The sequence below is a fragment of the Felis catus genome, chromosome F1, assembly GCF_018350175.1.
Source record: "Felis catus isolate Fca126 chromosome F1, F.catus_Fca126_mat1.0, whole genome shotgun sequence".
Lineage (NCBI taxonomy): Eukaryota > Metazoa > Chordata > Mammalia > Carnivora > Felidae > Felis > Felis catus.
The window spans coordinates 2,726,256-2,753,114 of NC_058384.1; the positions used below are offsets into that span (position 1 = coordinate 2,726,256).

The 26,859-nt window shown below is 63.6% G+C and overlaps 2 protein-coding genes across 3 annotated transcripts in view; one reads left to right on the forward strand and one right to left on the reverse strand.

The window, feature by feature from the left end:
* COQ8A (coenzyme Q8A) overlaps positions 1 to 26,859 on the forward strand; it is a 39,742-nt gene extending 12,883 nt beyond the window's left edge. For both annotated transcript variants that reach the window (XM_023247952.2, XM_023247953.2), the window contains exons 2-15: positions 6,934 to 7,118; positions 9,412 to 9,816; positions 10,065 to 10,131; positions 20,199 to 20,273; positions 23,063 to 23,185; positions 23,537 to 23,622; positions 23,715 to 23,855; positions 24,242 to 24,323; positions 24,421 to 24,514; positions 24,628 to 24,769; positions 24,924 to 25,031; positions 25,119 to 25,184; positions 25,423 to 25,509; positions 25,898 to 26,859. In XM_023247952.2, the coding sequence (XP_023103720.2) occupies positions 6,942 to 7,118; positions 9,412 to 9,816; positions 10,065 to 10,131; positions 20,199 to 20,273; positions 23,063 to 23,185; positions 23,537 to 23,622; positions 23,715 to 23,855; positions 24,242 to 24,323; positions 24,421 to 24,514; positions 24,628 to 24,769; positions 24,924 to 25,031; positions 25,119 to 25,184; positions 25,423 to 25,509; positions 25,898 to 26,182 (1,938 nt within the window). In that variant the 5' untranslated portion in view covers positions 6,934 to 6,941 and the 3' untranslated portion in view covers positions 26,183 to 26,859. The remainder of the gene's footprint in view (positions 1 to 6,933; positions 7,119 to 9,411; positions 9,817 to 10,064; positions 10,132 to 20,198; positions 20,274 to 23,062; positions 23,186 to 23,536; positions 23,623 to 23,714; positions 23,856 to 24,241; positions 24,324 to 24,420; positions 24,515 to 24,627; positions 24,770 to 24,923; positions 25,032 to 25,118; positions 25,185 to 25,422; positions 25,510 to 25,897) is intronic.
* Positions 16,097 to 20,295, reverse strand: LOC123382935. Its single transcript, XM_045049426.1, has 2 exons — positions 20,058 to 20,295; positions 16,097 to 18,364 (listed from the first exon to the last, which is right to left on the reverse strand). The coding sequence occupies exon 2, from the start codon at positions 17,900 to 17,902 to the stop codon at positions 16,667 to 16,669; it is 1,236 nt and encodes a 411-aa protein (XP_044905361.1). The 5' UTR covers positions 17,903 to 18,364; positions 20,058 to 20,295; the 3' UTR covers positions 16,097 to 16,666.

Consider the following 26,859-nt stretch of genomic DNA (forward strand, 5'->3'; position numbering starts at 1 on the left):
GACGCTCGTGTTCCAGTAAATATTTATTTACAAAAGCAGGAGGCGGGGTCAGATGGGACCAGGGGTCGTGCTTTGTTGGCCTCTCACTGAGAAGGACCCTCGTCATACTATGTGTCCTAACTTTTGGTTCAGGAAAATGTGGTCACTGCCCTTTATTCTAAACTAGGATCCCGGTTTTGTGGGGGGGAAGTACCCACTTTTACCGCGGGGGCCGGCACTAGGCCTCCTGCCGACCTGTGTCCCCACCTTCTGAGAGGGCGGTTGAGCCTCGTGCCCCGGAGTGGGGTGTCCGCGTTCCCCGCTCCTGGCGGCCAGTAGGGCCGTCGCCTCCTGCTGCGGGACGGGGGCTCACAGGCCGTAAGGACAGCGTCCACCAGCTGCTTCGGCCTCTCGGGGACGCGGAGCGGTTCCTTTACACTTTTGCGTGCCTGCCTGCGTTTTTTAGTTTAAGCAGATATTTAATGTTATTTTCATATCATTTATTTTCTACTGTAAAAGTCGTGCATGTTCTTTGTAGAAAATTTTAGAAAAAAATGAAGGCTGAGACTGTTTGGATACCTGCATTTTTTTCACGTGGGAAGTTTTGGTAAACTTTCCTCTTTGTCCGTAAAAGCCCTTCCGTGTGGCATTCCCAGTGACCTCACAGCATCCCGTGTCACGGTTTTAGCGTCTTGGTTTACGATCTTGTAGCCGAACTGCCGCACGAATCCGTTTTGAAGGGGGTGCAACGTGCCGGGTTTTGGCAGGGTTCTTGCATAACTACCAGGACGGGGTGGCCAGCGAGGAGAAGGGGGGGCACTTCCTGGTAGGCGTGCAGGTCTGGGGACTTCCTGAAGTGACTGGCACCTGTGGGGACTGGGTGGCCCTAATGGCCTGGCCCCTGTTGAGAAGGCCGACTGTCCAGGCCTGGCCGCCGTTTCGCTCTGCCTCGTCCCTGGTTCACCTGCGTGGGTTCGGTTCCAGCACATCCGCTGTTTCGGAAGTGCCTGGCGAGAGACCCTGGGCGGCTCCTCACCGGCCGGAGGCCCGGAGCCCCCGAGGTGTCCCGTACTGAGCACTGGCCTCTGGGGTGTGGCCGCAGACGCTCATGGATTTGGGCTCCCAAGTTTCGGTCTTCCCCCGCCTTGCATGTTCCTCAGGGTCCCTGTGGGGACAGTCACCTGGTGTTTCCCTTTTTTTAGAGTAAAAGAAAAAAGAACAATTTCAAGCACGTAAAGGAGCTTCTCGGGGCCCGTGCGGGCTAGAAATGGACAACGTTCGCGCCCAAAGTGGAGCTCGCTCTTGGCTGGGCCAGGGCAGAAGGTCGCTGGTGCCCCTGCCCTGGGGCCTCCTGAAGAGGCGTGCGTGCGGGAAGTGACAGTCAGTGAGGGCTCTGTGGCTCATTGCCTCCAAGCTCCTCCTTTTCAGCTCCTTGAGGCAGTAACAGGAAAGAAAAGGGCAAGTGGAAGGTTTCCACCCAAGGGCGAGGCCAGACTTTGGGGGAGGGGCAGCAGGGAGAAACTTGCACGAAGGACCTGTTTTCCGCCTTCGCGCCTGGCCTTGGCGAGGGCCACCTGTGCCTCCTTTCCCCTCCGGAGCAGGGCTCCCGGGTAGGCGTCCAGCACCAGCAGCACCTGGGAGCCTGTGAGTAATGCAGGTCTCCAGGCCCACCCCAGATTTACAGGATCAGAAACAGGGGGCGGGCCCAGCTGTCTGTGCTTTAACGAGGCCCCCGGGACGCTCGGATGCCCCTTGAAGCGAGAGGGCCCTGCCCCAGACCAGGCTTCTCAGGGACCGGTGATTCGGAATCTAGATTAAAGCTTCAGCACGTGTGAGCCAGTCCCACAAGTGGCAGCCTTGGAGGGGCAGCTGAGGCCATTCTCGTTAACATATTTATTACCTGCCTACTCTGTGGAGCTCAGAGCTGCAGACCAGGAAATGGGAAGACTGGGGTGGTCCTTGCCCTGCTCTGGCTGACAGCCCCTTAGGGGAGGGGACAGTCACTGCCACTAGGACTGATGGGGAAGGATGGGGACGGAGGCGGAGGCAGGGGTGGGGGGCGGGAAGGGCACACTGGGGAGGGTGTCCCAGAAGAGGTGATGTTTGGGCTGAGTGCGGCGGGAAGAAAGTTCGACCGCATCCCGTGCTGGGGCCGGCAGGAGAATTGGGTTGACCCCATTGGGTCAGTGAGTGGAGGGAACAAGGCAAGAGAAGCTGGGGTTGTGGGGGTGGGAGCTGGCAGGGCCTAGGGCAGGGGGGCAGTTGCCCTGGGGGAAGCGGACAGGGAGGTGGGAGAGGTGAGGATGTAGGAGACAAGTGCGGGCTGGGCAGATTCCTGCGCATGGGCAGCCCGGCGGCGGGGGTGGGGGTGGGGGTGGGGGAGCCCAGATTTGGATGTGCTGGGCTTCATGCCCGGAGGACATGGGGGTGACAGGGTGACATCTGAGGCAGTTGGACGCGCTTCACACGTAACTCCCCAAGACAAGCGCTTTCTGTGCAGCTTACTTTGGGGTCCACATACCAGCCACCCCGAGGCTTCGGGACAGCTCAGGGCGGTTTGAGGCCAGCAGGGGGCGTGTGCCGCTCACGCCATGCTTTAGAGCCGCGAAGGGGTCCGGCACTGGCTTGGTGAGCCCTCACCCTGTCTCCGGCCCGCTGTCCCCTCGAGAGGAGAGACGAGTGACAGATGGCGAGTTCTGGCTCCGAGGGGGGGCTTGGGGTGTGTACGAGACCCTCCCGACAGTACATCCCCGCGTGCAGGTCCCGCGTGGAAACGTGCCTTCGTCTGCTTTACGGCCGTCGGGATCGCCTGTTCGATTCGCCTCTTCCCCTGCTGGCGCGTCTTGTTCTGTCTGGCCAGCTAGGCACCGCCTTGTGGTGGTCTTTAGTTTTGGAGGCCGGATTCGAGGGTCCCCACTCCCTGGCAATTCCCGGCGAATGTGTGGGAACACCCGAGGCTGTTCTCCACCGTGAGTGAGCGAGTGTCCCAAAAGCCGTGGGGAAGGTCAGAGGGTGAAGGGTCGGTAGGAGAATTCTTGGAGCTTGAGGGCCCCGCGTCCAGGGAAACTGCCTGTGTTTCTTCAGCCTCTGTCCCTGGGGGTGCTGAGCTGCGTCTGTTCGTGTTCCTTCTCTCTTTAGATAATAGTCTATTTACTTCCTGTAATTAGCTAAATTAGTTTAGCACGTGGGGACCAGAAGAGGGTCTCCTACCGAAGAGGGATGAATTGGCAGGTGTCAGCGGCCGTGGCGGAGCTGGGACCCCGTGTCCCTGCTCCTAGGACCGTCTCTGCTGGTCAGTGGCCTCCTCCGCGCCCGACCCTCGTGTGTCAGCCTCAGTTGGTCTCTGTGCCCCTCATGGGAGTGCCTGTGTGGCACCTGGCCGTAGGCGCCTGGGGCAGGGCAGGCTCACCTGGGGCCTGCAGGGACTAGCCCAGAGCGCTGGGAGCACACCTTCCTGAACGTGCGATGGAGAACTAAATGCCTTTTTGTTCTGGCGCTGGTCCCTAGTGGGCACCCCGAAGGGGAGTGCCGCCCCGCCACTGCTGCCTCCGTCTGCCCACCCGGCACTTTGGCTGCCCCTTCCTCGGGGGAGAGGCCCTCTGGGGCACCTGCCAGGTAGGCAGAGAGCCGGCCTCTCCTTGCTACGTCCCTTCTGGGCGAAGTCAGAAACCCCTCTGGAGCCTGGTGGGCTGAGGGCTCCCGTACTTGCAGATGGAATCCTGGTGCAGATGAGGCCTTAATTGGTGTATTAAACATGTTTGGCGGCTTTTGCTTTTATTTACGATCGTGATGAAAATGCCTCCTGGTGTAGCTGGTGCTTGTGCATTCCGAGAGATTGGGTGGGGGGGAGATTGCAGCACATTCCGGGTCCCTGAATTCTGAGTCACGTTGGGATTCTGGTGCCTGAGATCCATGAGACCCACTTTTTAAAAACCAGAAGGTGAGAAAAGTTCTGGAAAGATCGTTCTTTTTCCCCAGTGCCCGTGGAGGGTAGACACCGCAAAGCTTCCGTGGTGTAGAGTAGGGTGTGACCGGCTCACTTTGGGAGCGGCGGGAGGGTGGGGGTTGGGGGCAGCCCCTGCATGTTAAATAAATATGTTTGTCAGAGCAGCCGCGGGCCTGGGCTGCGTGTTTGAAGTCCGCATCCACTTGTGAATCTGCTCACAGATGAGCGTGTGGACTTGAGAAAAGCAGGCTTTGCACCACGGCGAGCAGGAAGCTTGTGTCTCTGTGGTGGTATCTCCACCCCGATGGGGCCTGCTGGCCAGGTGCATGCACCTGGCACCCATCGGGACCGCCCTGGGGACGAGGGCGCTGCCGTTTGCACCGGGAGAAGGCACAGCCAGTCCTTTCTAATGTGTACTGTTCCTAGATGACTTTGTTTTCCTTTTTTGAAGGTAGGTTGTGTGGGACTAATAATGTTAGGAAAATACTGGAAGAGACCCTGGTTACTTACTCCTACCTCCCAAAGGCAGGAATTTAAACATTTTTGGTCAATTTATGTAACATTTTTTCCTTAGGAATTGTTTTTAATGCGTCATTGTGCAGTCGGTGCAGTCCTGGCCCTTTGGGGGGGCCGTGAGGACCGGGCTCCAGGGGACCCCAGGCCTGTGTTGCAGCACGCAAGGCGGGACGTGGCCTTTCCAGTTTGAGCCTCCGTCGGTGCGGTGGGCCAGTCAGCCAGCGCAGGGCAGACCTGCCCCCTGTCACTTCTCAGCTCTGCTCCAGAGAAGCTGTCGTTCGCGCTTATGACTTGGATGAATCAGGCGGAAGTAACTTTCAGCCTGGAAATGAAGTCTGAATTAAATAGGTCTTTGGAGGGTCTGTGGAAGATACGGTATCAGCAGACAAGGTGAGGTTTTGGAATCATCGGAGTCTCTGTCCGTGGGAGGCTCTGCTTTGGTTATCTGGAGGTGAGCGAGGGGTAGGCCTGTTTGGGGGTGCCCTTGGGGCCGTGGGGTACGGTGGATTCCCTGGGGACACCCTCAGGGGTCCTTCTGAACAGATGTGGCTTGGGCCTGGCCTCCATCCACCGTTATGGGTCCCTAACTCTCCTTTGGAAACTGTTCCTCTCACTGGGGACTCCCCCATACGGGGTGGTGACTCAGGTGTGGCTGTGTGTGTCGGGGCTGGGGCCAGGGGGCTGGCAGTTTGAGAGCCAGCACCGGCCACATGAGCTCTCCCCACGCCTGGACATTTGGTCTGTGGGACTCACCCTTGTTTGTTCCCATAAAGAGCAGGATCCCATCAGAGCCGGGGGTGTGAAATGGTGGCAGATGATGGGCCCGGCTAGCCCCTCCCCTTTGTCTCTCTCAAGGGTGTGGTCACCTTCCAGAAACCTCCTTGGCTTTGATGAGGGTGTAGACATTTGTGTCCGAGCAGGGCCCTGTCCCTGAGAGGGTGCCTTGGAGCCAGCAGGGCGGCTGTCTGGGGAGGCCGTGTGGTGTGGTGGGCACAGAGCAGAGGAGGGCCAGGGTCGGACTCCAGGGCCACCACTCGGGACACCGTGCAGGGTAGTTAACTTCCCTGGCTTTGGTTTTCTCCTCTGTGAAATAGGCAGTAATGCGTGTGTCACCGGGTTGTTGACAAAGAATTGGAAGAGAGCGAGTGCGGAGAGCCCCCGGCCCGGTGCCTGGCGGCTGCTGTCCGTGAAGGTGGCAGGAGGGCAGGCGGTAGCGGGGCAGCTCCGCGGTCCAGGCTCCTGTGCGTTCGTGGGTTCCTCTGGCCGTCACTGCGGTTCTCCTTCCAGATACACGTAGCTGTAGCCTTCCCACGCTCAGGGGAAGGCGCGTCCCTGCGGAACTCCCCGGGGAAGGGGGGGCAGCCAGCCGCCTGGCCCCGGAGCCGTGGCCGACTCCCCGGTGGGTGCTCTCACCCGACCTTCCCTGTCCGTGCTCTCCTGGGAGAGCCCGTGGGCGTCTGTGCGCCCGGCCCCGCGTACCGGTGAGTCTGGCCCTTCCCAGCTCCGCGTGTTTGTTCGAGCAGGTTCCCCGAGGCCTCTTCTCTCCCGGTTCCCGTCTTCTCTCCGAGACTCCTTGCTGGTGCCAGCTCCTCCTGGCCGGACCAGAGTGCTCCTCGGCTGCTGCTCTGAGGCCCCCTGCTGCCCCTTTCCTCTTGGTGGCTCTTCCTCAGCCCCGGTGTGTTACCAGGACCCTCTCCTACCCCCCCCCCCCCCCCCGCCCCAGCACGCAGCCCCTCCAGGCTTTAAAAAGTACTCGGGTGATTGAGAGCATGTGCCCCTTGTGAAGCACCACCGGGGACGGGGACCCTGACCAGCGTTAAACACGTTTTACACTGCGTCCGAGTGGAGAAAGGAGAGTAGTGCGGGCCCACATGAGGCGGCCGTGTCACACGGGAGTCCCGCCCACAGTGCGCTTTACCGGCTGTGCCCTGCTTCTCAGGGTCCCCTGGATGGACCGCCCTGGGGCCTGGACCGCAGGCGTGGCTTGGTGAAGAGTCCAGGCTGAGGGTGGGGAGGGGGCAGCCCCTGAGGGCTTGGGTCGGGCGCCCTGGGCCCTACGGGGAGGCGCTTTGGGGGCGGATGCTGCCTCCCCAGCCTCGTTTGGGTCCAGAGGACAGAGCACTGGACTGAATCTGTGTGTCCGGCTTCAAGTCCCAGTGGTGCCACTCGGTGGGGCAAATCACTTGGCTCCTTCGTGCCTTCTGCATCTCACGGGGTGACTGTGGGGTCCCCAGTCCCGCCTCCACAGAGCCTTTCACTCTGCCCAGGGCCGGGCCAGTGCGGGGTCGGGGGTCACCCAGAGCCGACCTCGAGCCCTGGCCCTCGCTCGCTCTCTCCCCTCCGGCAGCCTGGATCGGGGGTGGGGGTGGAGTGTCACGTGGAAGAACCGAACCCCCCGTGGCCTCTGCCAGAGTGCGGGGTGGAGTTGCCCTGTGGGAGGGTGACCCTGGGGGCAGTGTGGAGCACCCTCCGACCGGCCCGCTCTCTTCCAGCCCTGAGGATGGCTGCCATGTTGGGGGACGCCATCATGCTGGTCAGAGGCCTTGCCAAGCTGGCCCAGGCGGCCGTGGAAACCCACCTGCAGCACCTGGGCCTCGGCGGGGAGCTGGTCCTGGCGGCCAGGGCCCTGCAGTCCACTGCCGCGGAGCAGATCGGCCTGGTCCTGGGCAAGGTGCAGGTAAGGGGGGGGCTGGGGGGTTGGGTGGCTGGGAGCTCTCAGGGAGATGGGGGGGTGGGGGCGACCCGGGACGCGGCGGGGTGGCCAGCTCAGGTGACCGGCTGCCCTTCCGGGTGTGGTGGGGGCTCCCTGCGTGACTCATGCCCCCAGGTGGTTGCAGCTCAGGAAGCTTCACGGAGAGGGGAGAGCACCCGGGGACGGTGGCCCGCACACTCTAGTCAGACCCTGATTCACCGGCCCGTAGGCCCAGGCCCGTCCTGTGGGGGCACCAGTGCCGCCCTTCCCACCCCCCCCCCCCCCCCCCCAAGGCCTGCGTTCAGTTTCTGGGCCTCCCGGACACGCTGGGCAGAGGCCTTTTTAATTTCGGAAATTAGAAAAGTCACAAAGTGACTTCTTAAGGGAGGCAGTTTATGAGACCAAGCACCCTCTCCTGGTTTACCCGACTTTCGTTAGTGCATTTTTGGTGGGTCGGTTCTGGTGAAGAAGTGGGGGGAGCTGTGTGTTGTGCCGCAGTGTTGAGCTGTCACGTGGCTCCTCCCACCGCGCCAGCCGGGCCACAGCAGGGCCACAGCCGGGCCGGGCTTCCCTCCTCCATGTGCGGGGGGCCCGCTCCGTCCCAGGTGCCAGCGGGCACAGCCCACCCCCCTCCTCCTCGCCGTCCTGCCGTCCCATGTGCCCGGCCCAGAGACCTTTCTTGTGCAGGGGCACAGGCAAAACCGCGTGCGGGACAGGCGACCGTCCCCAGGGTTTGCGGCCGCAGAGCGCTGTCCGCCGGGCCGGCACCTTGCAGGGCACCTAGACGTTCCTGGCGCCCGAGCGGATGGGGAGGCGGGTGTGTACGGCCGCGTGGGCCTGGAGTTGGGCTGCAGAGGGGGTGCGCTGCCACCTCCGTCCGTCCGTTTCTGTCGCGTGGTTGGCTGGCCTTGTGGACAAAGGCCACTGCTGCTCCAAGCTGTGAGGCTGTCACAGCCCCCAGGGCTTTGGTCGGGACTTTAGGATTCCCAGCCTCCAGCGGCATCCCTGGGGGTGGGGTGGGGGAGGTGTGGCGGTCCCACCACAGAGGGGACACCGAGCGAGGTGATGGCCCTCAGCATGCTCCTGGTCTTTCCCGAAAACTCAGGTGTCGGTGTCCCCTTGCCTCGGGGGGCTGGCGGGCCGGGTAATCCAGAAATGCCTGACCCTCTAGTCCTTCAAGGGATTTGTAACCTTACTCGCTGAGCGGACACTCGGGGGAGAGTTACGGCACTTAGGGCAGGAGGAGGCCCCACCGCCGTGGCTCCCGTGAGCCTGCCCCGCCCCCTCCCCACCGGGCTTGCCCAGCACTGACAAGTGCTGTCTGGCGGTGGCAGGGTGGCCAGCGGGGCCAGTGATCCCCGCTCCGCCACAGGCCGGTCGCCGGGCCTTTATCAGATCAGTTCCATTCTCCCGGCCTCAGTTTCCCGTTTATGAAATGAGAGCGACGGCGTCATGGCCGGTTTCTCTCTTTCCCCGAGGGCACGCCCTCCGTGTCCCGCAGGCTGAGGTGGCCAGGCCGCGGGGCAGCTTGGCGGCACCTGCAGGCACCCTGTGCGCCCCACGCCCACCTCTGCGGCCTCGGAGCATCCCTCCGCGATGTCCCCCGGGAGCCCGTGCTGTTCCCCGGCCTGTGGCCCACACAGCTCTGTGACTGCGCAGCCCTGTTTCCAGATGAGCGAGTAGCAGGGAGGGGTCAGGAGGCCTTCCAGGCCACTCAGGGTTCTGACGTAGGAAGAACCTGGGCCCGCAGTGTAGTCTCTGTGACCGCTGCGGGGAAAACGTGGCTCCTCCCTCCTTGCCTGCCCTGGACCCGCAGCTCCTGGGGACAGCGTCCAGCGCTGTCCTGGGGACAGAGGCCAAGTGCCTCTTAGAGGAACGGCCAGGCCGACTTGTGATGGCCGCGTCTGCGGCGAGATGCCGGCCGGGTGTGGCGGGTGGACGCCGTCCTTGCACGGCCCTCGCCGGTCTTTGGTTGGCCTTTTACTTCTCGGAGCTCTCCCCGTCCGTTGGCCTGGCCCACTCCCCAGAGCCCTGGGAGCCCCTCCTTAGCCCTGATTTACAGGCAAGGTGCCCGGCAGGTGCTGGGTGGCTGTGTGCCCACCCCCTGCCCCCCCAGGTCCGCGGAGCGGAGCCTGTGTCTCCGGGCTTCCGGGCCGGGGAGGCTCGCCCCTGTGGAGCCGGCTGAGGCTGCTTCCCGGAGCGCGCTGTCCTGTGCGGGGGTGACACAAGGGAGCCTTGGGCTGGCCTCCTCCTCTCACTCCGCTTTTGTTTCCTGCAGGGTCAGGATCGGCGTGAAGAGCCATACGCCGAGGGCTTCGATGACCCGGAAGCAGAGTTCTCTGGGCCTCAGACCGCAGGGGCCCCCACGGATTTCCCTGCGGCCTCCTCCCCTGACCGGTCGCCGCCTCCACCCTGGGACCAGGCCGGCAGTGAGGGCCCAGCTCCTGCCTACGTTGCCAGCGGACCCTTTAGGGAAGCCGGGCTCCCGGGCCAGGTTGCCTCCCCTCTGGGCACAGTGACTGGGAGGCTCTTTGGAGACCCCAGAGACCCACTCTCTGCCACAGGCCTTCGGCGAAGGTTCTTCCACCAGGACCAGTCCCCCATGGGGGGCCTCACCGCCGAGGACATTGAGAAGGCCCGGCAGGCCAAGGCTCGCCCCGAGAGCAAGCCCCACAAGCAGATGGTGCGTCCCGGAGGGGCCCTCGGATGGGGCTGGGGCGGCTGCTGTCCACGGTGGTGCCGGCGGCGGGCCCTCCTCTGGGGACACCCCTGGATGTCGTGCTCTGGAGTCTCCAGGAGCACAGAGGCCCCCTCTTGGTGGAGCGGCTGCCTTCGGGGGTGGAGGGGGCCTGGGGGGGCAGCGTGAAGCCCCGAAGGGGGTCCTGTCCCCGATCGCCAGTTCCGTGAGGTCTCTCTCCTTGCTCCCTCTAGCTCAGCGAGCGGGCTCGGGAGCGGAAGGTGCCAGTCACACGGATCGGGCGGCTGGCCAACTTTGGAGGTAAGGTGGCTGTGTGCCCCCGTGCCACCTCACCCGCCCTGGCGTGCCAGCCCCGGCTGAGCGGGGCCACCGCGGGGCCTGCGTGGAGGAGGAGGACGGTGGGGGCCACAGGGGTCCCGGGGAGGGCGTCGGCTCCTGCATTAGCTGTCCCTGGCCCTTTCCCTCGGGGGATGACCCAGTGACTGGATTCCTCCTGCCCTCCGCTGTGCCATGAGCTGCTCGGGCCACGCCTGGGGACGGTATCTGCAGCATCTGCCACTCAGCCCCTCGGCAAGTGGGGCGGGGGGGGGGGGCGGCTGGCGAGGAGAGGTTCCTCACGGGGCTGGTTAGTCCCGGCAGAGTGGTGTTTGCCCTGACCCGCCGTGCCTGCGGGTGTCGCGGGTGCTGTCGTGAGGCCTGTGGAGCCGGGAGCTCTGAGCGTAGTATTGCATCGGGTACGCCTGCGCCGAGGGGACGTCCTTTCAGTGAAAGGTTGTGGCGCTTGCACCTGCTCTGACGCCGTGCTGTCATCTCCAGTACCTCTTTCCTGACCCGGGTGAGGGCTCGCTGCCGTGTGTCTGAGCCGCACCCCGCTCGCTCTGTGCTTTGCTGGGCTTCTGGGTCTCCCTCCCGAGACTGTCCATCATCCACGCTGTTCTGTCTCTGCTGCCTCTTGTCCCGGAGATGCCGTCCTGGTTCTCCCTCGGGGTTGGCTCCGTGCTCCTGGAGGTGGACCCGCGTGTGGGCTCTCACGCTGGCTGGCTGGCTTCCGAACGCGCAGAGCCCGCCGCCTTCACTGGATGGAAGTTTCTCCGCGGAAGCTTTCCTTCCATCGTTGCTGTCTTAAAATTTGGCATTTGCTGCTCCTTAGCTGCTCGAGGATCTGGCAGAGCATCGTCTGACTTTCGGGACGGAGTTATCGCTTTATTTCCTTTCTTGGCTTTGCGTTCAGCCGGTGTTTCACGGAGCGTGTGACTTCTGGGGGGCCGCTACCAGGATGAGTTTGGGAGTCCCTGCCCTGGGGGCCTCCGGCGGTCCTTATTCCGCAGGAGACCCAGCGCGGCCCCTGTGTTGTAAGAGGCTGTTCGTCGGGGCGGGGCGGGCAGTGTTTGTTCCTACCGAAGTATCGAATGGGGCCCCCCGTCTCTCCCCACGAGTCCGAGGCCCGCTCTGTCCCTGGTCGCTCTGTAGTCTTTCTCTCGAGCCCTCTTCCTGCCGCTCCAGATGGGGCTCGCCACAGAGGCTTCCTTTGACTGATGGGTCTTAGAGATGGGTGATCCTCTCGTGGGAGTCTTTGCGGGTGAGGGTAGTAGAGGGTCTGTTCGGGGAAAAGCGGTCAGAGTGAAGGGTGTGGCGGTAAATTAGAATGTGATGGAAGGCCATGAATTCCTGGTGAAAGAGGCCGAAGCCAGGCCCTCCTGGGTGGAGGGCAGAGAGGCAGCCTCGGTAAGACCGGGTGCGAGGCTCCCCTTGGGTGGGGGGGCGGGTGGCCAGAGGCAGCCTGGGGTGAGGTGAGGTGAGGTGAGGTTCAGGTCTTGGAAGGTGCTTTGTGCCATCAGAAGCCCCCGGAGCCCTCACTGACAGCTGCCGGGATCTGGAGCCGTCCTGGGTGTCTGAGCGCCAGAGGTTGGCCCACGGCTGTGATTCCGGGAGGCCCGTGTTGTTGCCCAGCACTCGGCAGCTCGCGTTTCGGGCTTCGCGGGGGTAGGATGACCGCAGAGAGGGGGCGGGTCTGGGAGGAACGTGCCGTCCTGGCTCCAGAGGTGACTTCTGGGCCTCCTCCCTCCCCGGGATGCGTTCACCATGTGCGTTTCGACCCTTCAGTGGGTGTGACATGAACTTCGTGGGTCGGGCCCAACATTTGAAAAACAAGTAGAATGGAATTGAATAGAAGACCGTCAGAATTAATGGCAGAGAGTCTCAGAACCGTACGCGTTGCAAAAAGCCATTTTGTCCAGAGGTACAAGCGTCCTATTTATGTGTGTTCCTCACTGGGTTGTGAGGTGTGTGGTTTCCTGGTGGGTCATTGTCTGCACAGATGGAGGTAACACTCCTCTTCTTTGTTTCTCTAGAAAGCACTTCCAACCTTTTTCCCCTCATGGGGCGACAGGTGGACCGACAGGTGTGGGAATGTGTTACAAGGGGACATGAAGGAAGGGGACTCCTATAGACCGGAAGGTCGGGTGCTCAGCTAGTGGAGGTGGAGGGCAGGGGCTGTGCCAGCCGCTCCGATGCCGAGATGGGGGTGGGCGTCCTGGGTCCAGGCCGGCTCTGGGGTAGCATGGCTAAGATGTGGGCAGTAGGTCCTGGTAAAGAGTGATGATGGGAAAGATGGGTTCAGATACCGGATTTGGGGTCAGAACTGGGCTTTATGCCGTTGTAATATCTGGGTTATAGTTCCAGCCCTGCTTCCTTGTGACCTAGGTTTTCCCTTCTATAAAATCGGGTTTTTTGTTTTCGTTTTTGTTTTTTTAAGGAGGGGGATAGAAGAGGAGATGGGGTAGGAGTCAAGTTTTTAGGAGAGGAGATCTGACCCAAAATAGTAAATAGGGGAAGGGGAACAGGAGAAAGTGTGGTTCAAGACCTCCCACACTTCAAGAGGGGTCACCAAGCTACGTTCCAGATTCTTTTCCTGGTGCAGAACATTTGTCAGAGATGCTGTGGCTATTTTTATCTGTACAAAAAGTTTGTCAACAATAAAACCCCAAGAGAACATGGAGAAGGCAAACATTATCTATACACAAACCAGGCCACCTAGAGGTCACCCAGTCAGCTTTTCGTGAAGTCCCGTCGAAAGACGGGAACTGGGGAGGGGGGGGGGCGGCAGCGATTGGGGAGACAGGAGCCCAGGATCAGACACACATCACCCCCCGCCCCGTGTGTTCTGCTGCATTTGCCCCGTCCCAGATCAGTGGCGTAGGTTCGTGGTGATCTCACGGCTTGTAAGTGAAACCTTCTCTTCTCCTTTAGCTCCCACGGCCCCGGGCAGCGCTGCCGCAGGGCAAAGTGCCAGCTCTGGGTACCACGAGGGAGCCGTGGCTCATGGTCTCTCTGGAAGCCAATGAGAAAAGCCCAGAATTTATAAAGGTTAGGAAATTTAGCCTTTGCTTCATGTACCCATCCCTGGGCGGCTCAAGATGGGTCCAGAGGGGGTGTTCTCAAACCTAGCCTTACCAACTCATGTTGTAAAAGTTTATTTTTGAGATAGCGTGAGCAGGGGAGGGGCAGAGAGAGGGGGACAGAGCGTCTGAAGCAGGCTCTGTGCTGACAGCAGAGAGCCCGATGCGGGGCTTGAACTCACAAACTGCAAGATCATGACCTGAGCTGAGGTCAGATACTCAACTGAGTCCCCCAGGTGCCCCAACAACTCATCTTTTTAAACACACACCCACCTCTGCTGTGCATGGGAGGCACAGCCCAACCCACCGAAGGATACATCTGGCATGTAGAATCCCCTGCCCCGGGATTAGAAGCCTGAGCAGGAGTCCTTTATCACACATGTGGGCTAATTTGGCGTCAGCTGGTGCGGCCTCGCTAACCTTCTGGTACCACCCTTTCCTGTTCAGACCCAGTTTCCAATCTTCCGGTAGAAAGAGATCAAGTCGTGGGGCCACGGAGTGAAATCCGAGTCTCCCCCGGAGCAGGGAAAACGCAGGAGCTCCGGGAGGATCCTGGGGCAGAGACGCTGGCTCCAGTTGGCAAAACCGAGGTGGTTCATAGGCTACGCCCTTGAAACGGTGGTTCTCCCTGGTGATAAAGCAAAGAGTGTTCCTGCTGGGCAGACCCGGAGCTGTCCCCCACTCGCCCTTGACATTGCTCAGAACGCAGTGCAGGAAGGAGGCCCTCAGGGTAAAATGCACAAGAATATGACACCAGAATATCGATGTCACGAGACGTTAAAATGCACAGGACCCGTCATCGGCACGCCGCTGGTGCAGCTGGAGGAAGGGGGCCCATCGTGCCGTCTTCCAAGGGAGCGAACAGATCAAGCTCCAGCGGCCCAGAAGGGGGTGGGAGTCAGCTTAGGAGCAGCCCCCGTGCCTGCGGGCACTGCCGGTCGCTGGGGCGGGATCCCCGCACCCGGAGCCAGAGGAGACCAGATGTGGAGAGGCCCCACCTCACACCCAATCCCCCCCCCCCCCCCCAGAGTGTGGTGGCTCATGGGTTGGGCCCGTGAGTCTGGTGTCACGCCTGATGTTTAACTGTGGCCTGGGAAAACTTGCTGTATCTCTTTTGAATGGGGAACAGCTCCTGTCCTGGCGGCTTACACAAGCTGGAGGTCTGGGGGTGGAGACGCAGGGGGCGCACAGGAGCTATCTCCCCCCAACCCCCGCCCCGGACCCTCATGAGCGTGTGGACAGCCTAGGTGGGGTTCATTTGCCTCCCCTTCCCTCCCCGACCCTGCCAGGAGGGAGGAGGGAGTGCTGGCCCCCCACCCACCCTGCCCCCACTTCCTCCACTCTGCCCGCTGCCACCCACTCCTCGGAACTTGGGGGTCACAGAAGGATCGCCCTCCCCCCTGTGGCTCCGTCCTGGGAGCCGGGCAGGGCCGTGGGCCTCTTCTTCCTCCTCCCAAAAGGAGGCTGGCTGTCCCTGTGAGCCCGGGGCCTGTGGGGCCTTCAGGGGACACCAGGCCGCCACGTGGCTGATGCCCCGGCAGGAGCCTCTCTTCCTGGGCACGGGGGTCCCCCGCCTCCACGTGTTCTTCCCTCTGGGCGCCGCTCGCTGCCGCGCGGGACACACCGCTGGGGTCGGTGACCGGGACGGGATCCGGGCCCAGGGTGCAGTTCAAGGTGAACGCCGCCGCCTCCCCCTCATCCGGAGGCCCCGCAGTGTGTGGCCTGCCCTGCTGCACAGACACTGCAGGGTTGGGGGTCGTGGGGCGGGGCCACGGACCGGAAGCCGAACCCAGGCGTGTGTAAACGACGTCCATAGAGACACCGCCCCCGCGCCCGTGTAGCCGGGGCTCCTCCGCAGCCGCCTCTGCCTGGCCACCTGCGCGCCGCTCTCCTGACGCGGAGCCCCTGGTAGTTGGCTGGGGCCCGACCTCGTGGGGTGGCTGCTGGCCGCAGAGGAGTCCGGGTGCCCCGCGAAGTAGGGGCCTGGCGATGACTGGGGTGGGGACGCTTCCATCTGCGGCTCGGCGTGCCAGTCAGTGTTGGGGATTCTGGTCATTTCTTCGGGCACTGCTTCGGCCCCGTTTCCGCCCTTGCTCCCCTCCTGGGGGCTCTCGTCACATGCGTGTTGGGTGTGTCGGGCTTCGTCATGCATGGCTCTTGCACTCTGTCCTGTCCTTCCCACCGTCTCCTTTCCAGTTTGGGCTTGAGGGGACTTGTCTTCCGGGCCCCGCCGCGGCGGTCAGGTGAGCGGGACGGAAGATCGGAGCAGACGGAGCAGGTGCCGTGGAGCTGATCCCGGCCGGCCGAGCGCTCCTTCCTTCACGGTGTCGTGGCGGCTGCGGGCCTTGCTAGGACCTCCCGGGTGCCGCCAGGCAGAAGCGGGGAGGGCACCGAGGTGACAGGACACTTGGAGGGGACAAAACACGAAGCAGCAGGAAGAAATAAGGGGGACGTGGGGAGGCGATTGTGAAATAGGGTCTAGAAAACAGATGTGAGGACAAGACAGTGGGGCAGGAGCCAGGAGCAGCCGGAAGGGACCCTGGGGAAGCCTTCCATTTTTAGAAGGTAAAAGGTTAAGGAACTGTGAGTCCCAGATAAATACTTGCTTTAAAAAACAGTTCGTGAGGCTTCATCGGATTTGTTAAGACTAAGGTAATGGGGCACACACTTGGCTCAGTCGGTGGAGTAGGTGACTCCTGAACTCGGGGTCGTGAGTTCGACCCCCACATTGGGTGCAGAGGAAAAAAAAAAAGTCTTGAGGTATGGACAAGGGTCAAGGGCACCGTGGGACTCGTGTGTCCGTTTGCCCCTCATATGCTTCAGTTGCCACGTGGTTCCCCTTGTCCACACGTGTTTCTGCTGTTGGTTGCAGGACTCTCTTGCCGTTAGAACACTGGGCCACGTGTTAGAAAACAACATACTGAAAAAAGAGAGGTGTGGCCACGAAAGAGTGTCCTGTCTGTTGGAAGAGAAGGTCGCTTGGGCAGAAGACCAAAGCGATGGCTGCTGTGGTTCTGACACATGGGGACGCGGGCCCGGCGCGCTCTGGAGAGCGAGCTCCTGTGTCCCCTCCTGCTGGTGAACAAACACACGTTGGGGGAACAGGCATATTTGGTTGTTTTCTGATTTTGTTAAGTAAGCACGTTTAAAACAAAAGACACTCCCACCAACTGTTTTCACTTTATCTTTTTTTAAAGGAGATTTTAATAATGTACAAAGGACATGCTCCCAAGAGGAAGGGTAGAAGGCAGAGTGAGAAGTTTGGTGATAGGGGGGTCCGGTGGCCTGGGCCAGGAGCCGTGCAGAACCGTCCCGCAGTGCCCACTCAGTGGGGGTTATGGGCCGTGGTTTCTGCTTTTCGGGAGGTGCGTTACCAGGGGTGCGTGTGTCTGTCTTGCCCCTCAGGAGCTCTGTGAGGACGGCGAGGGCACTTACTGTCATCTCCAGTTCTGATGACAAGTGGGGCCACAGCGCCTGGCTCCCTGGGGCCACGTGTGCGTTCGTGACGTTGCAGGGACCTGAGCAGGGGAGGCCCCGCTGCGCACATGGCGATCTGAGCCCGGGGACCTGTGACCAGCCCCTGCGTCCACGGCCGGGCCGGTGCTGGGCATGGTGGGGAGGCAGCTCCTGACAGCCTGGGGGCACCCTGTCCAGGGGACTCCGCTCCTTCCTGCCGCCCACCCCGGGCCAGGCAGGGTGGAGGGCGCAAGTGATGGCGGAGAGGGCGGCCGGGACTCCCGAGGGTTCAGGGTCCCCTCGGAGCCCCTGCCTCCTCCACGCGTAGCTTTGTCTTCTAAGATCAGAAGGACCGTTAGGGTTACAAAAGCGAGGCTCAGAGCAGCCCGGCACACGGTCTGTTGTCCGCAGACCCCTCTGCCCGCGGCCCCTGCACAGGAACCCCTGCGAGCCGGCTCTGTGAACACACCCGGGGCTGCTGGCGGGTGAAGCCAGAGCCCCAAGGAACGTTTGCTTCCTCTTCCTGCTCGGGGCACCCTCACCAGGCCGTTGGCTGGAGGGTGTTTTGTTTTTCCTTTTCTTAACCTCTGATGGCTGTCTGGACAGCGGCCCGGTGGCCCCGATGACCTCTGGAGGGACCTGGCGGGGACAGGCCCAGACTGGGGGCCTGGGAAGCCGGCCCAGCGCTCTCCCGTCTCTGGGGAGGACCCTGCCATCCTCCCCCACGCTTGACGGCAGAACCTCTGTTCACGACAGAACCGCCAGCAACTGTCTCGGAAGGCCTTGGTGCCTGCTCGCAGGCGAGGACGGAGGCCCCTGTCGCCAATGCGGGGCCGAGAGCAGTTCTGCAGCTGCCTGTGGCCGTGTGGGTCGGAGCACGACGGGGGGCGGGGACTGAGGTCAGGGGTGACGCAGGCTGTGAGCTGGCTTAGCAGGGCTCCGGGCATCCGAGATGGAGGGGCTGCCCTCCCCCGTTTGCCTCCGCCCGGTTCTGGGGCACTGAAGAGCCTGGCCCGCCTTGCGCCTCCGGTCAGCGCGGCTCTGGGCATCGCCTGAGCCCGGGTGGGGGTGCGGGGGGGCCGGTTTATTCTTGGTTCGCTGGAGCAGGAGCTCCTGAGGCCAAGGTCAGGGCCGCGGCAGCACCTCCGGCCGGCGCGGGGCAAGTCTAAGGCTGTCTTTGTGGAACGTGCTCTGGCCCTGCCCGGCGGTGGAGACATGGCCGCCAAGAGTTTGACCGGGTGAGGGGGGGGGGCACCCCTGCAAGCACTGGCCAGGCTGGTTAACCTTTGAAGACATCTGCCTCTTTTGTGGGCTTGACTTTGGACTTGATCTCGGCAGAGAAAAATCTAGATGCAGAGAGACCTTGGTGAAAGTCACTATAGTTTGAAGGTTAACCTTGCTTGTTATCACTTCCTTTGCGGAGTCAGATAATGTGTTGGGAGGGGTGAGGTGGGCGGGCAGCAGGAGAGTTAATGTTTAATTGGCACCCTGGCTGCCCTCGGCTCTGTGCCCGGTGCCGTCCGGAGCTGGTTGGCGGGAAAACAGGCCCTAGCGCCCGTGTCCTGGCACCAGGACATCCTGAGAGGGCCCAGGGGGCTGTTCGCGGGTGACTGGCTTCTTCCCGTGGCCTCCAGAGCGTGGCCCATCCTGTCCGGCCTGGACTCTGGAGTTTGCGAGCTCTGTACAAAAGCAAAACAAAACCCTGAAATACCTCTAGCAATTTTCGTCTGTAAGAGCACTTGTAGAAATGACCATATGTTGGCTGTTTTACGTTAAATAACATAGAGGACGCACATTCACTTCACATGCTTCTTTTTGCCTTTTGTAAGGTGGCTACTAGAAAATTTAAATTTTTTTGTTAAGGTTTATGCATTTTTCAGAGACAGAGACAGAGCATGAGCAGGGGAGGGGCAGAGAGAGAGGGAGACAGAGTCCCAAGCAGGCTCCAGGCTCCGAGCCGTCAGCGCAGAGCCCGACGCGGGGCTCGAACTCACGGACGGAGAGACCATGACCCGAGCCGAAGTCAGACGCTCAACTGATTGAGCCACCGAGGCACCCCAGAAAATTTAACATTAGACACGTGGCTGGCATTGTATTTCTCGGGACGGCACCGGTCTAGCCGTTTTGAATGGGAGAAGTGAGCGTGGCGAACACGAGAGCGTTGCTGGCGCCTGGCCCTGCTGGGAGCGCCCGCTCTTGGTGGACCGGTGAGTCCTGGCCACGACCTGTGGGGCAGGAGCCCCGCTTCTGGCTGGCGGAGGGAGGCTGCCCACCGGCCTGCCGGTGGGGAAGATGTGTGTCGCCAGAGCACGTTGTAGGGTTGGGTTACCTTCTTTTGATTTAAATGAGTTCGAGCCTCGCATCGGGCTCTGTGCTGACAGCTCAGAGCCTGGAGCCTGTTTCAGATTCTGTGTCTCCCTCTCTCTGACCCTCCCCTGTTCATGCTCTGTCTCTCCCTGTCTCAAAAATAAATAAAACGTTAAAAAAAATTAAAAAAAATTGTTTATGTCTGCACTTAACTGTTCCTCGTTAAATAAAATTTTCAGTAGAATAACATTTTTCGTAACACGAATACGTAATCGTTGTAGAAGCTCGAACGCAGATGTTTCTGCTGGGTTCCTGGCTCACTAAACCACCCACTGGGCGTGGGGGCTGCTGCCCCACGGTCTCCCAGCCCCACGGGTCTCGGGGCCTGTCCGGTGTCGTCCCTGGGTTTCTGCTGTCCCTTCTGCGGGGTCAGTGGGCTCAGGCGTGTCGTCTTTCTCTCTGCTAATGTGCGCCCCCACCTCAGCCCTGGCCCGCCCCTGGGCTTTCTGTGTGGCCTCAGTGGCACCTATTGGGTTCCGTGGGCCTTTCTTGGACGGTCGGGATCAGACACTTCTGGTCTCTGGACAAAAGACATATTAATGAACTTTGTGGATGATTCTGAAACATTTTTAGATTAGAAATCGTCTGGTCCCCCGTTGTCCTCAGACCACCGTCTGCACCTGCCGGGCCCGCGGTCCTGTGAGTCTCCACGGCTCGGATTAGGGACACTTTGCCTTTGCAGACGCTCTGATGCCCACCGACGCCTGCTTCATATCACTGCAGGGAGGGCTTTCCTTCCAGTCGGAGAGTTCTAGAGAGCTGCGACGCCGGGTCACGCCGGAGTGAGCGGCCGCGTTCCAAGGGGTGCCCCGTGTGGCCAGGATGTCCTCGGCCCACGGACCGTTCCTGGCGCGTATTCCGTTCCTGCCGGAAACCCTTCCTGCTTGGGCGTTTTCTTAGGGTCTGTGCGCGGGGAGCCTGCAGACTAGCAAGGGTGATGGGGGTCCAGCTGGATGGAGCTTCCTTGAGCCAAACCTCTGAAAATAGCAGATGTGTGTCTCCTACCTTTTTTCTCCCTTTTTGCATCGTCTGGCGGTCAGCGAGGGTCGGAGCGGAGGCGGGTGACCGTGGGGCTGCTCTGGGCCTCGTGGACGGAAGGGCGGTGGGTGGCCCCCGTGCCAGCACCCAGCGCCCTTCTCCTTGCAGGTCTGGCCGTGGGTCTAGGCTTCGGGGCGCTGGCCGAGGTGGCCAAGAAGAGCCTCCGCCCAGGGGACCCTCCAGGTGAGCTGGGCCCTTGGCCGGGAGGGCAGGGTGGGCCCCGGGAGGTGGGCCTGTCAGCCCCCAGCTGCCCCCCCCCCCCCCCGTGCCTGGAGAATTGGCCTCCAGGGATGCCTCATGTCCTGGGTTCTGTGTCAGTGGTGGCCGAGGTTGTGTCTCTGCACCTGCCCGGCCCTCCCAGACTCTGTGGGGCCGTTGGCACCCAGTGGTCTGGCCAGGTCAGGCCCCCAGGGCTCCCCATTTGGCTGTGGGTGAGGGACGTCGGTGCTGGAGGAACAGACCCCTCAGGGCCCTTGGTCCCCCCTCCCCCCCCCCCCCCCCCCCAGAGACCCGAAGTGGCCTCTTCTCTGGCCTGAGACCCTCTGTCTCACGATTCCTCTGTGAGGTCAGTGAGGCCAGGTCACCACGCGCATTGCCCCCGGTCTGGATGGCCTCTCTCCACCCGCAAGACCCCTTGTGGGGACAAGGGCCTCCTGGGGAGAGGGCACTGGCCCGCCCCCACGGGCCCCTGAGAGCGGGGTGCACGGGACACACGGAGTGTCCTTGGAAGGGGCCGGAGGACGGAGGGCTTAGCGAGGGTATTTTTAGTGTCGGTGCTGAGACACTTTAGGAAAAGCCCGGCTTTCTCTGGAACGAGAAGCCCGCGTTCTCCAGGCGCGAAGCCCGTCCCGCTGGAAACTGGCTGCTCTCATCCCACCTCGTCCAAGCAGAGAAGAGGCGACCTTCGCCAGGGAAGTGGTGACCCTGGCTGAGGGTCGGGGGCGCTCGCCGGGCTCGGGCCACGGCGGGCCCGGGCCAGACCTGTGGCCCGGAGGGTGCTGACCGGCGGGGCCCGGTCCGCCCCCTGGAGGGCCTCTCCCGAGTGGGGGCCACACCTGCCGTGGCCTGGCTTCCCCGGGCTGCTGTCAGAGCGAGCCCTGCCCAGGCAGGAGTGCAGACTGTGGGGAGGGCTGCCTGAAAGGCCCAAGAAGGCCCCGCACGGTCCCCACGTCTCGGGAGCCCTGCCGTATGCCGGGAGGGCGCGTTCGCCTGCTGCCCGCTGGGGCTGCGGCCCTTTCCCCAGCGCGCTTCCTCCCGCCGTGCCTGGGGGCCGGGGAGGGCAGAGGGCACGTAGAGGGGCCGCCCTTCCTTCCGCGCTGGCCCTCCGCTGCTGCCCAGGGCAGGGGGTGATCTGGGGGCCCTTCTCGGCCCTTCTCGGCCCTCTGGGGGCAGGTCTTGCCGTCTGGGGCCCCGGGAGTGAGCCTCGTGCAGCCGACCTCGGGCGCCAGCGGATTCGTGGGTTCTCTCTGGGGCTTCTCGTCTGCAAACTCTGTGTCCCGGGCCCTCGGTCCCCATGTCCCCCCACCCCCAGGCTGTCAGAGGCCAGGCTGGACACGGCCCCCGGGGCAGCGGTGTGCCGGCCGCCTCTCCTGTTCCCTCTTCGGGCCGCGCCGGGCCGGGCCCCTGGCGGTGCAGGCCGAGGAAAGTGCCAGGCACCGTGGGTGCGGCCTCGGGGGCGGATCTGAGCAGGCTCGCGGGGCACCGGGCAGGGAGAGCAGCAGATGACCCGGGACTGGAGGAGCTGGGGGTGGGGGCGGCAGGTGCAGAGCCAGCCCCCTGCCCGGGCCTCTCCCCGCCTCGGGACCGGCGCAGACTCGGTATCCAGGCAGGGCTGTGCCGAGGTTGGGGCGAGGGCGCTGAGGTCGGAGCGCCCCGCCGTCCCTTGGCCTCCCCGTGGCCCGAATCCTCGCCCTGCACCCTACGCCCCTGGTCGTTCCGGACAAAGGTGGTCTTCACCCCCAGGGTTACCGCCCGTCGAGGGCCTCTGTGGCCAGAGGGGGAGGTAGATACCGGCCAGCCGTGTGCCGTCCTGGACCTTGTGCTCCTCTCCCTGGGGGGCTGCGCCCTCGCTGCAGCCAGCCCGGCTCACAGTGACCCCAGGGGTGCTGTGACCTTCATGGGGGGAGGGACAGCGACTAGTCCTCCTCGCCTGGGTCCCCAGGTCCTCCCTCCTGGTGCCTGGCCCCCCCACCCCATTCCCATCCCCATCCCTGCACTTGACTGTGCTCTTCAGCGGTGCTCCTGTCGGGCCCCGGGGACTGGTACAGAGGGAGGGGCTTAGCGTGTGTGCGGTGTGCCCGCGTGAGTGCATTGTGCGAGTGCGCACACGCATGTGTGCGCACGTGTGCATGAGTGCGGATGTGTGGTGTGTGTGCGAGTGCGTGCATGTGTGTGCACACGTGCGTGTCTGGTGCGTGTGCGAGCACACGTGCATGTGCGTGCACATGGGTGTGCCAGTGTGTACGAGTGTGCACGTGCGCGTCTGGTGCGTGCATGTATGTGCGTGCCTGGTGTGTGCACGTGTGCGCGCGAGTGGGTGGTGTGTGCGTGTGCGTGTCTGGTGCGTGCGTGTGCGCGTGTGTGTTGAGAGGGGGCGGGGGTCAGGCCTGGGGAAGCTTCCACAGCATCGGGCAGGGGGTACCAAGGGTTGGGTTGAAATCGCGGTGCCGGTGTCGGGGACCCGCCAGGAGGACGGAGGCCCCGCGTCGGGCTCTGTTCCGGGTCTCTCCGCGCCGCTCTTGAAAGTCTCCGCGTCCTGAAGCGTCCCGTCCCTGTTTTCACCGGGAGGACGGAGATGTCCCTGAGGCGTCGGGCCCAGGGGCCGTGGGGCTGGGTCGCGCTCGGGCCCCCGCGGCCGCCCGACGGCTGCCCCCAGCAGCTCCCCGGGCTCCTGCCCCTCCCGGGCGGGGTGAGGCCCGCAGACGCCCCGAGAGGGGCCGGGCGCCGCGTGCTGACCCGGCTCCGGCCCGCAGGGAAGAAGGCCGTGCTGGACTCCAGCCCCTTCCTGTCCGAGGCGAACGCGGAGCGCATCGTCCGCACGCTGTGCAAGGTGCGCGGGGCGGCGCTCAAGCTGGGCCAGATGCTGAGTATCCAGGGTGAGTGGGCCCTGCGGGGTGAGGGGGGGGCGGGAGTTCGGCCCCGCTGGGAGGGGGCCCTGGGGGGGGGGGAGTGGAAGGAGGGGGCCCGGAGAGGGTGCGCGGCCTGGCGGGCGTCCCCACGTCCCCTCCCGAGCCTCCGTCTACAGCCTCAGGGGCCTCGGGCCCGTGCCCTGTGGCCTCCGAGCCCGGCTCCCGGTGCGTGCAGGGCAGAGCGGCGTCTCGGTCGCCTTCCCCGGGCGCAACCGGGGCCCCTGAGGTGGCTGCCGTGCCGCGCCCCCCCCCCCCCCCCCGCCGGGCTCCTTCCCTGAGCGGCCGGCCCCCTGCTCTGCTCTCTCGGGTGCCTTCCAGACGACGCTTTCATCAACCCCCATCTGGCCAAGATCTTCGAGCGGGTGAGGCAGAGCGCGGACTTCATGCCGCTGAAGCAGATGATGGTGAGGCGGGCGGTGCCGGGGGCAGGGGGCGGGGGGCGGCTGTCAGGGCAGGCTGCGCTCACGGCCCCTCCCCGCCTCTCTCCTCCCGCCAGAAGACCCTCAACGGTGACCTGGGCCCTGGCTGGCGGGACAAGCTGGAGTACTTTGAGGAGCGGCCCTTCGCGGCCGCGTCCATCGGGCAGGTGCACCTGGCTCGCATGAAGGGCGGCCGCGAGGTGGCCATGAAGATCCAGGTGGGCACCCGCGTGTGCGCCCGTGCCCGGGGGGGGGGCTGCGGAGGGCACAGCCGGGGCCCTGTGGCGTCGGGGTCTCGGCACGCTACGCATCCGCCCCCCGGGCGCCCCCTCTCTGGGGCGGGGCCGCGTCTCCTCGTGTCCGTCCCCAGCGCCAGGGCAGTGCTGGGAAGGGAAGGACTTGTGGAGGGACACCGGCCTCCCTGCAGGCTCGGTTGGGGGCGGACGGTGGAGAACCAGGCCGTGATGGGACCCGGTGGTCCTGGCAGCATCGTGGGGTCTGAGCTGTCCCTCAGCCTGGGGCGGGGTCTGGGCGGGACTCGGCCGGGAAGCCAGCAGGCCGGCGGCCGCCCTGTCTGCCCGGGGACCCCTCTGTCCCCCCTCAGTACCCGGGTGTGGCCCAGAGCATCAACAGTGACGTCAACAACCTTATGGCCGTGCTGAACATGAGCAACATGCTTCCTGAAGGTCAGACTGGCCGTGGGTCAAGGGCAGGCGTTCAGGATGGGCTCTGGGGACCCAAGAGGAGCCCCCAGCCCGCGCTGACCCCCTCCTCCCTGCCCAGGCCTGTTCCCCGAGCACCTGATCGATGTGCTGAGGCGGGAGCTGGCCCTGGAGTGTGACTACCAGCGGGAGGCGGCCTGTGCCCGCAAGTTCAGGTGCAGCGGGAGGGGCAGAGGGGCTGATGGGTGATGGCTGTGGTCAGGGCCTGGGGTCAGGGGGTGAGACTCTGTGGCCGGGGTGTGACTCCCCACCGCCCCCACCCCTGCAGGGAGCTGCTGAAGGACCACCCCTTCTTCTACGTGCCTGAGATCGTGGACGAGCTCTGTAGCCCCCACGTGCTGACCACGGAGCTGGTGTCCGGTTTCCCCCTGGACCAGGCGGAGGGGCTGAGCCAGGAGATCCGGAACGAGGTGTGTCTGACCGGGCCTTGGGACAAAGGGGATGGGGGGGTGCCGCCGTGTCCCCGTGCCTGGCACACCTGGAGTCAGGGGCCCTTGCGCAGCAGAGGGCGGGGCGGGTGGAGGATGGAGAAGGGGCCGCGGTGACCCGGCTGCCCGCCCCCAGATCTGCTACAACATCCTGGTCCTGTGCCTGCGGGAGCTGTTCGAGTTCCACTTCATGCAGACGGACCCCAACTGGTCCAACTTCTTCTACGACCCTCAGCAGCACAAGGTGAGCCCCCCAGAGCTCCGCTGGGGGGGGTGGTCTTGGCCCCCTCTCCACCAGGGCGAACCTCCCCCGCTATCGCCCGCCCCCCAGGTGGCCCTTCTGGACTTTGGGGCAACTCGGGAATTTGACCGATCCTTCACTGACCTCTACATTCAGGTAGACGGGGCCGGGGGCGGGGCCGGTCTTGGCCTAGGATGCTTGGAAGCTCCTAGGGGGTGGGGGACACCGACAGGGTCGGGTGACGGTGGGTGAGGACAAGGCCCGCTGGACTCACAGGCGGGGGACTTGGAAGGACGGTGAGGGGGACAAGGAGGGGGGCGGGCAGTTGGGGGTCCCTGGCCCCGGGAACGCCTCCTCAGGAGCCGCTGTCGGTCCCTGGTGTGCGTCCCCCCAGATCATCAGGGCAGCCGCCGACAGGGACAGGGAGGCGGTGCTGAAGAAATCCATAGAGATGAAGTTCCTCACAGGCTACGAGGTCAAGGTCAGCCCCGCAGGGCCCTGAGGCCTGTGAGTGGGGGGGGGGGGGGGGGGGGGGCGGGACTCTTCCCTTTGAAGCCGAACCTCGGCTTACAACTGGATGGAGGGAGAGGCGGCGGCGCCCTCTCCTCCTGCCCTGCGCTCCAGGCCGGCCTGGCCCAGGCAGGATGGGCCCGCGTAGACCTGGAGCGGGGCCGGGGGAGCGCGGGCGGCCGGGCACCGGCGCTGAGGGCGCGGGTGGCACGTGTTGGAGTTCGGCCCCGGTCACCACTCGCTCATTGCGTTAACCTAACCCTGCCCGCCCCTTCAGAACGCTGTGTGGGATGCTCGGGGCGCCGGCGCCGCTCACCCTTCCCCCCCCTGCCCCCCCCCGGCCCCCCCCCCCCCCCCAGGCCATGGAGGACGCCCATCTGGATGCCATCCTGATCCTGGGGGAAGCCTTCGCCTCGGAGGGGCCCTTTGACTTCGGCACGCAGAGCACCACCGAGAAGATCCACAACCTGATCCCCATCATGCTGAAGCACCGCCTCGTCCCGCCCCCCGAGGAGACCTACTCCCTGCACAGGAAGATGGGGGGCTCCTTCCTCATCTGCTCCAAGCTCAAGGCCCGCTTCCCCTGCAAGGCCATGTTCGAGGAGGCCTACAGCAACTACCGCCGGCGGCAGGCCGAGCAGTAGCGGGGCGAGGCGGGGGACTGGGGCGTCCACGCGGGCGGCTCCGGAGAGGCCGCTGCTTCTAGGCGGTTCTGACCGCTAAGAGGGCGGGCGGCGAGCCGCGCGGGACTGCACGCGGGGCCCGGCCGCGCCGCCAGTCTGCGCGTGCGTGTGGAGCCTCTGAAGCAGGTAAAGATAAGGCGGCCTTCTCTCCTTTTTTCCCTTTCGGGCCCGGGGATGTTCCTGATGGAATGTTCGCCGGAAGGTGAGCGCGTTCCCCGGGAACCTCTGCCGCCGGAAATACCGAGAAGCCCCTGGATTTTTACTGACCGTGAAGCCTAAGGCTCGTGTGTGTGCTTCTAGAATGAGATTTGTGTTTTCTGCCCTTCCCTCCAGCCTGTGCTGTGAGCAGGCCCTGCCCGCTCTCTGCTCTCTGGCTGGTCTGTATACTCCCGACGCGTGGAAGTTTCCGCAGAACTGACGCGGCCCGCGACGGGTGGGAGTGATCCCGCCCTTGTCTCTGTGTGGGAAGTTGGTGTGGGGCCCCCCCTTCCCCCTCCAGGCCCCAGGGCTTTTGTGGAGGAGACGGAGGTGCGGATGACGCCTGCTTAGAGCTGGGGGGTCGTTACAGGCTGTTAATTTTTGTACAATTCTTGTAATGGTCAGATTTGTTTCAATATTAAAAAGAACACCGAAACTCA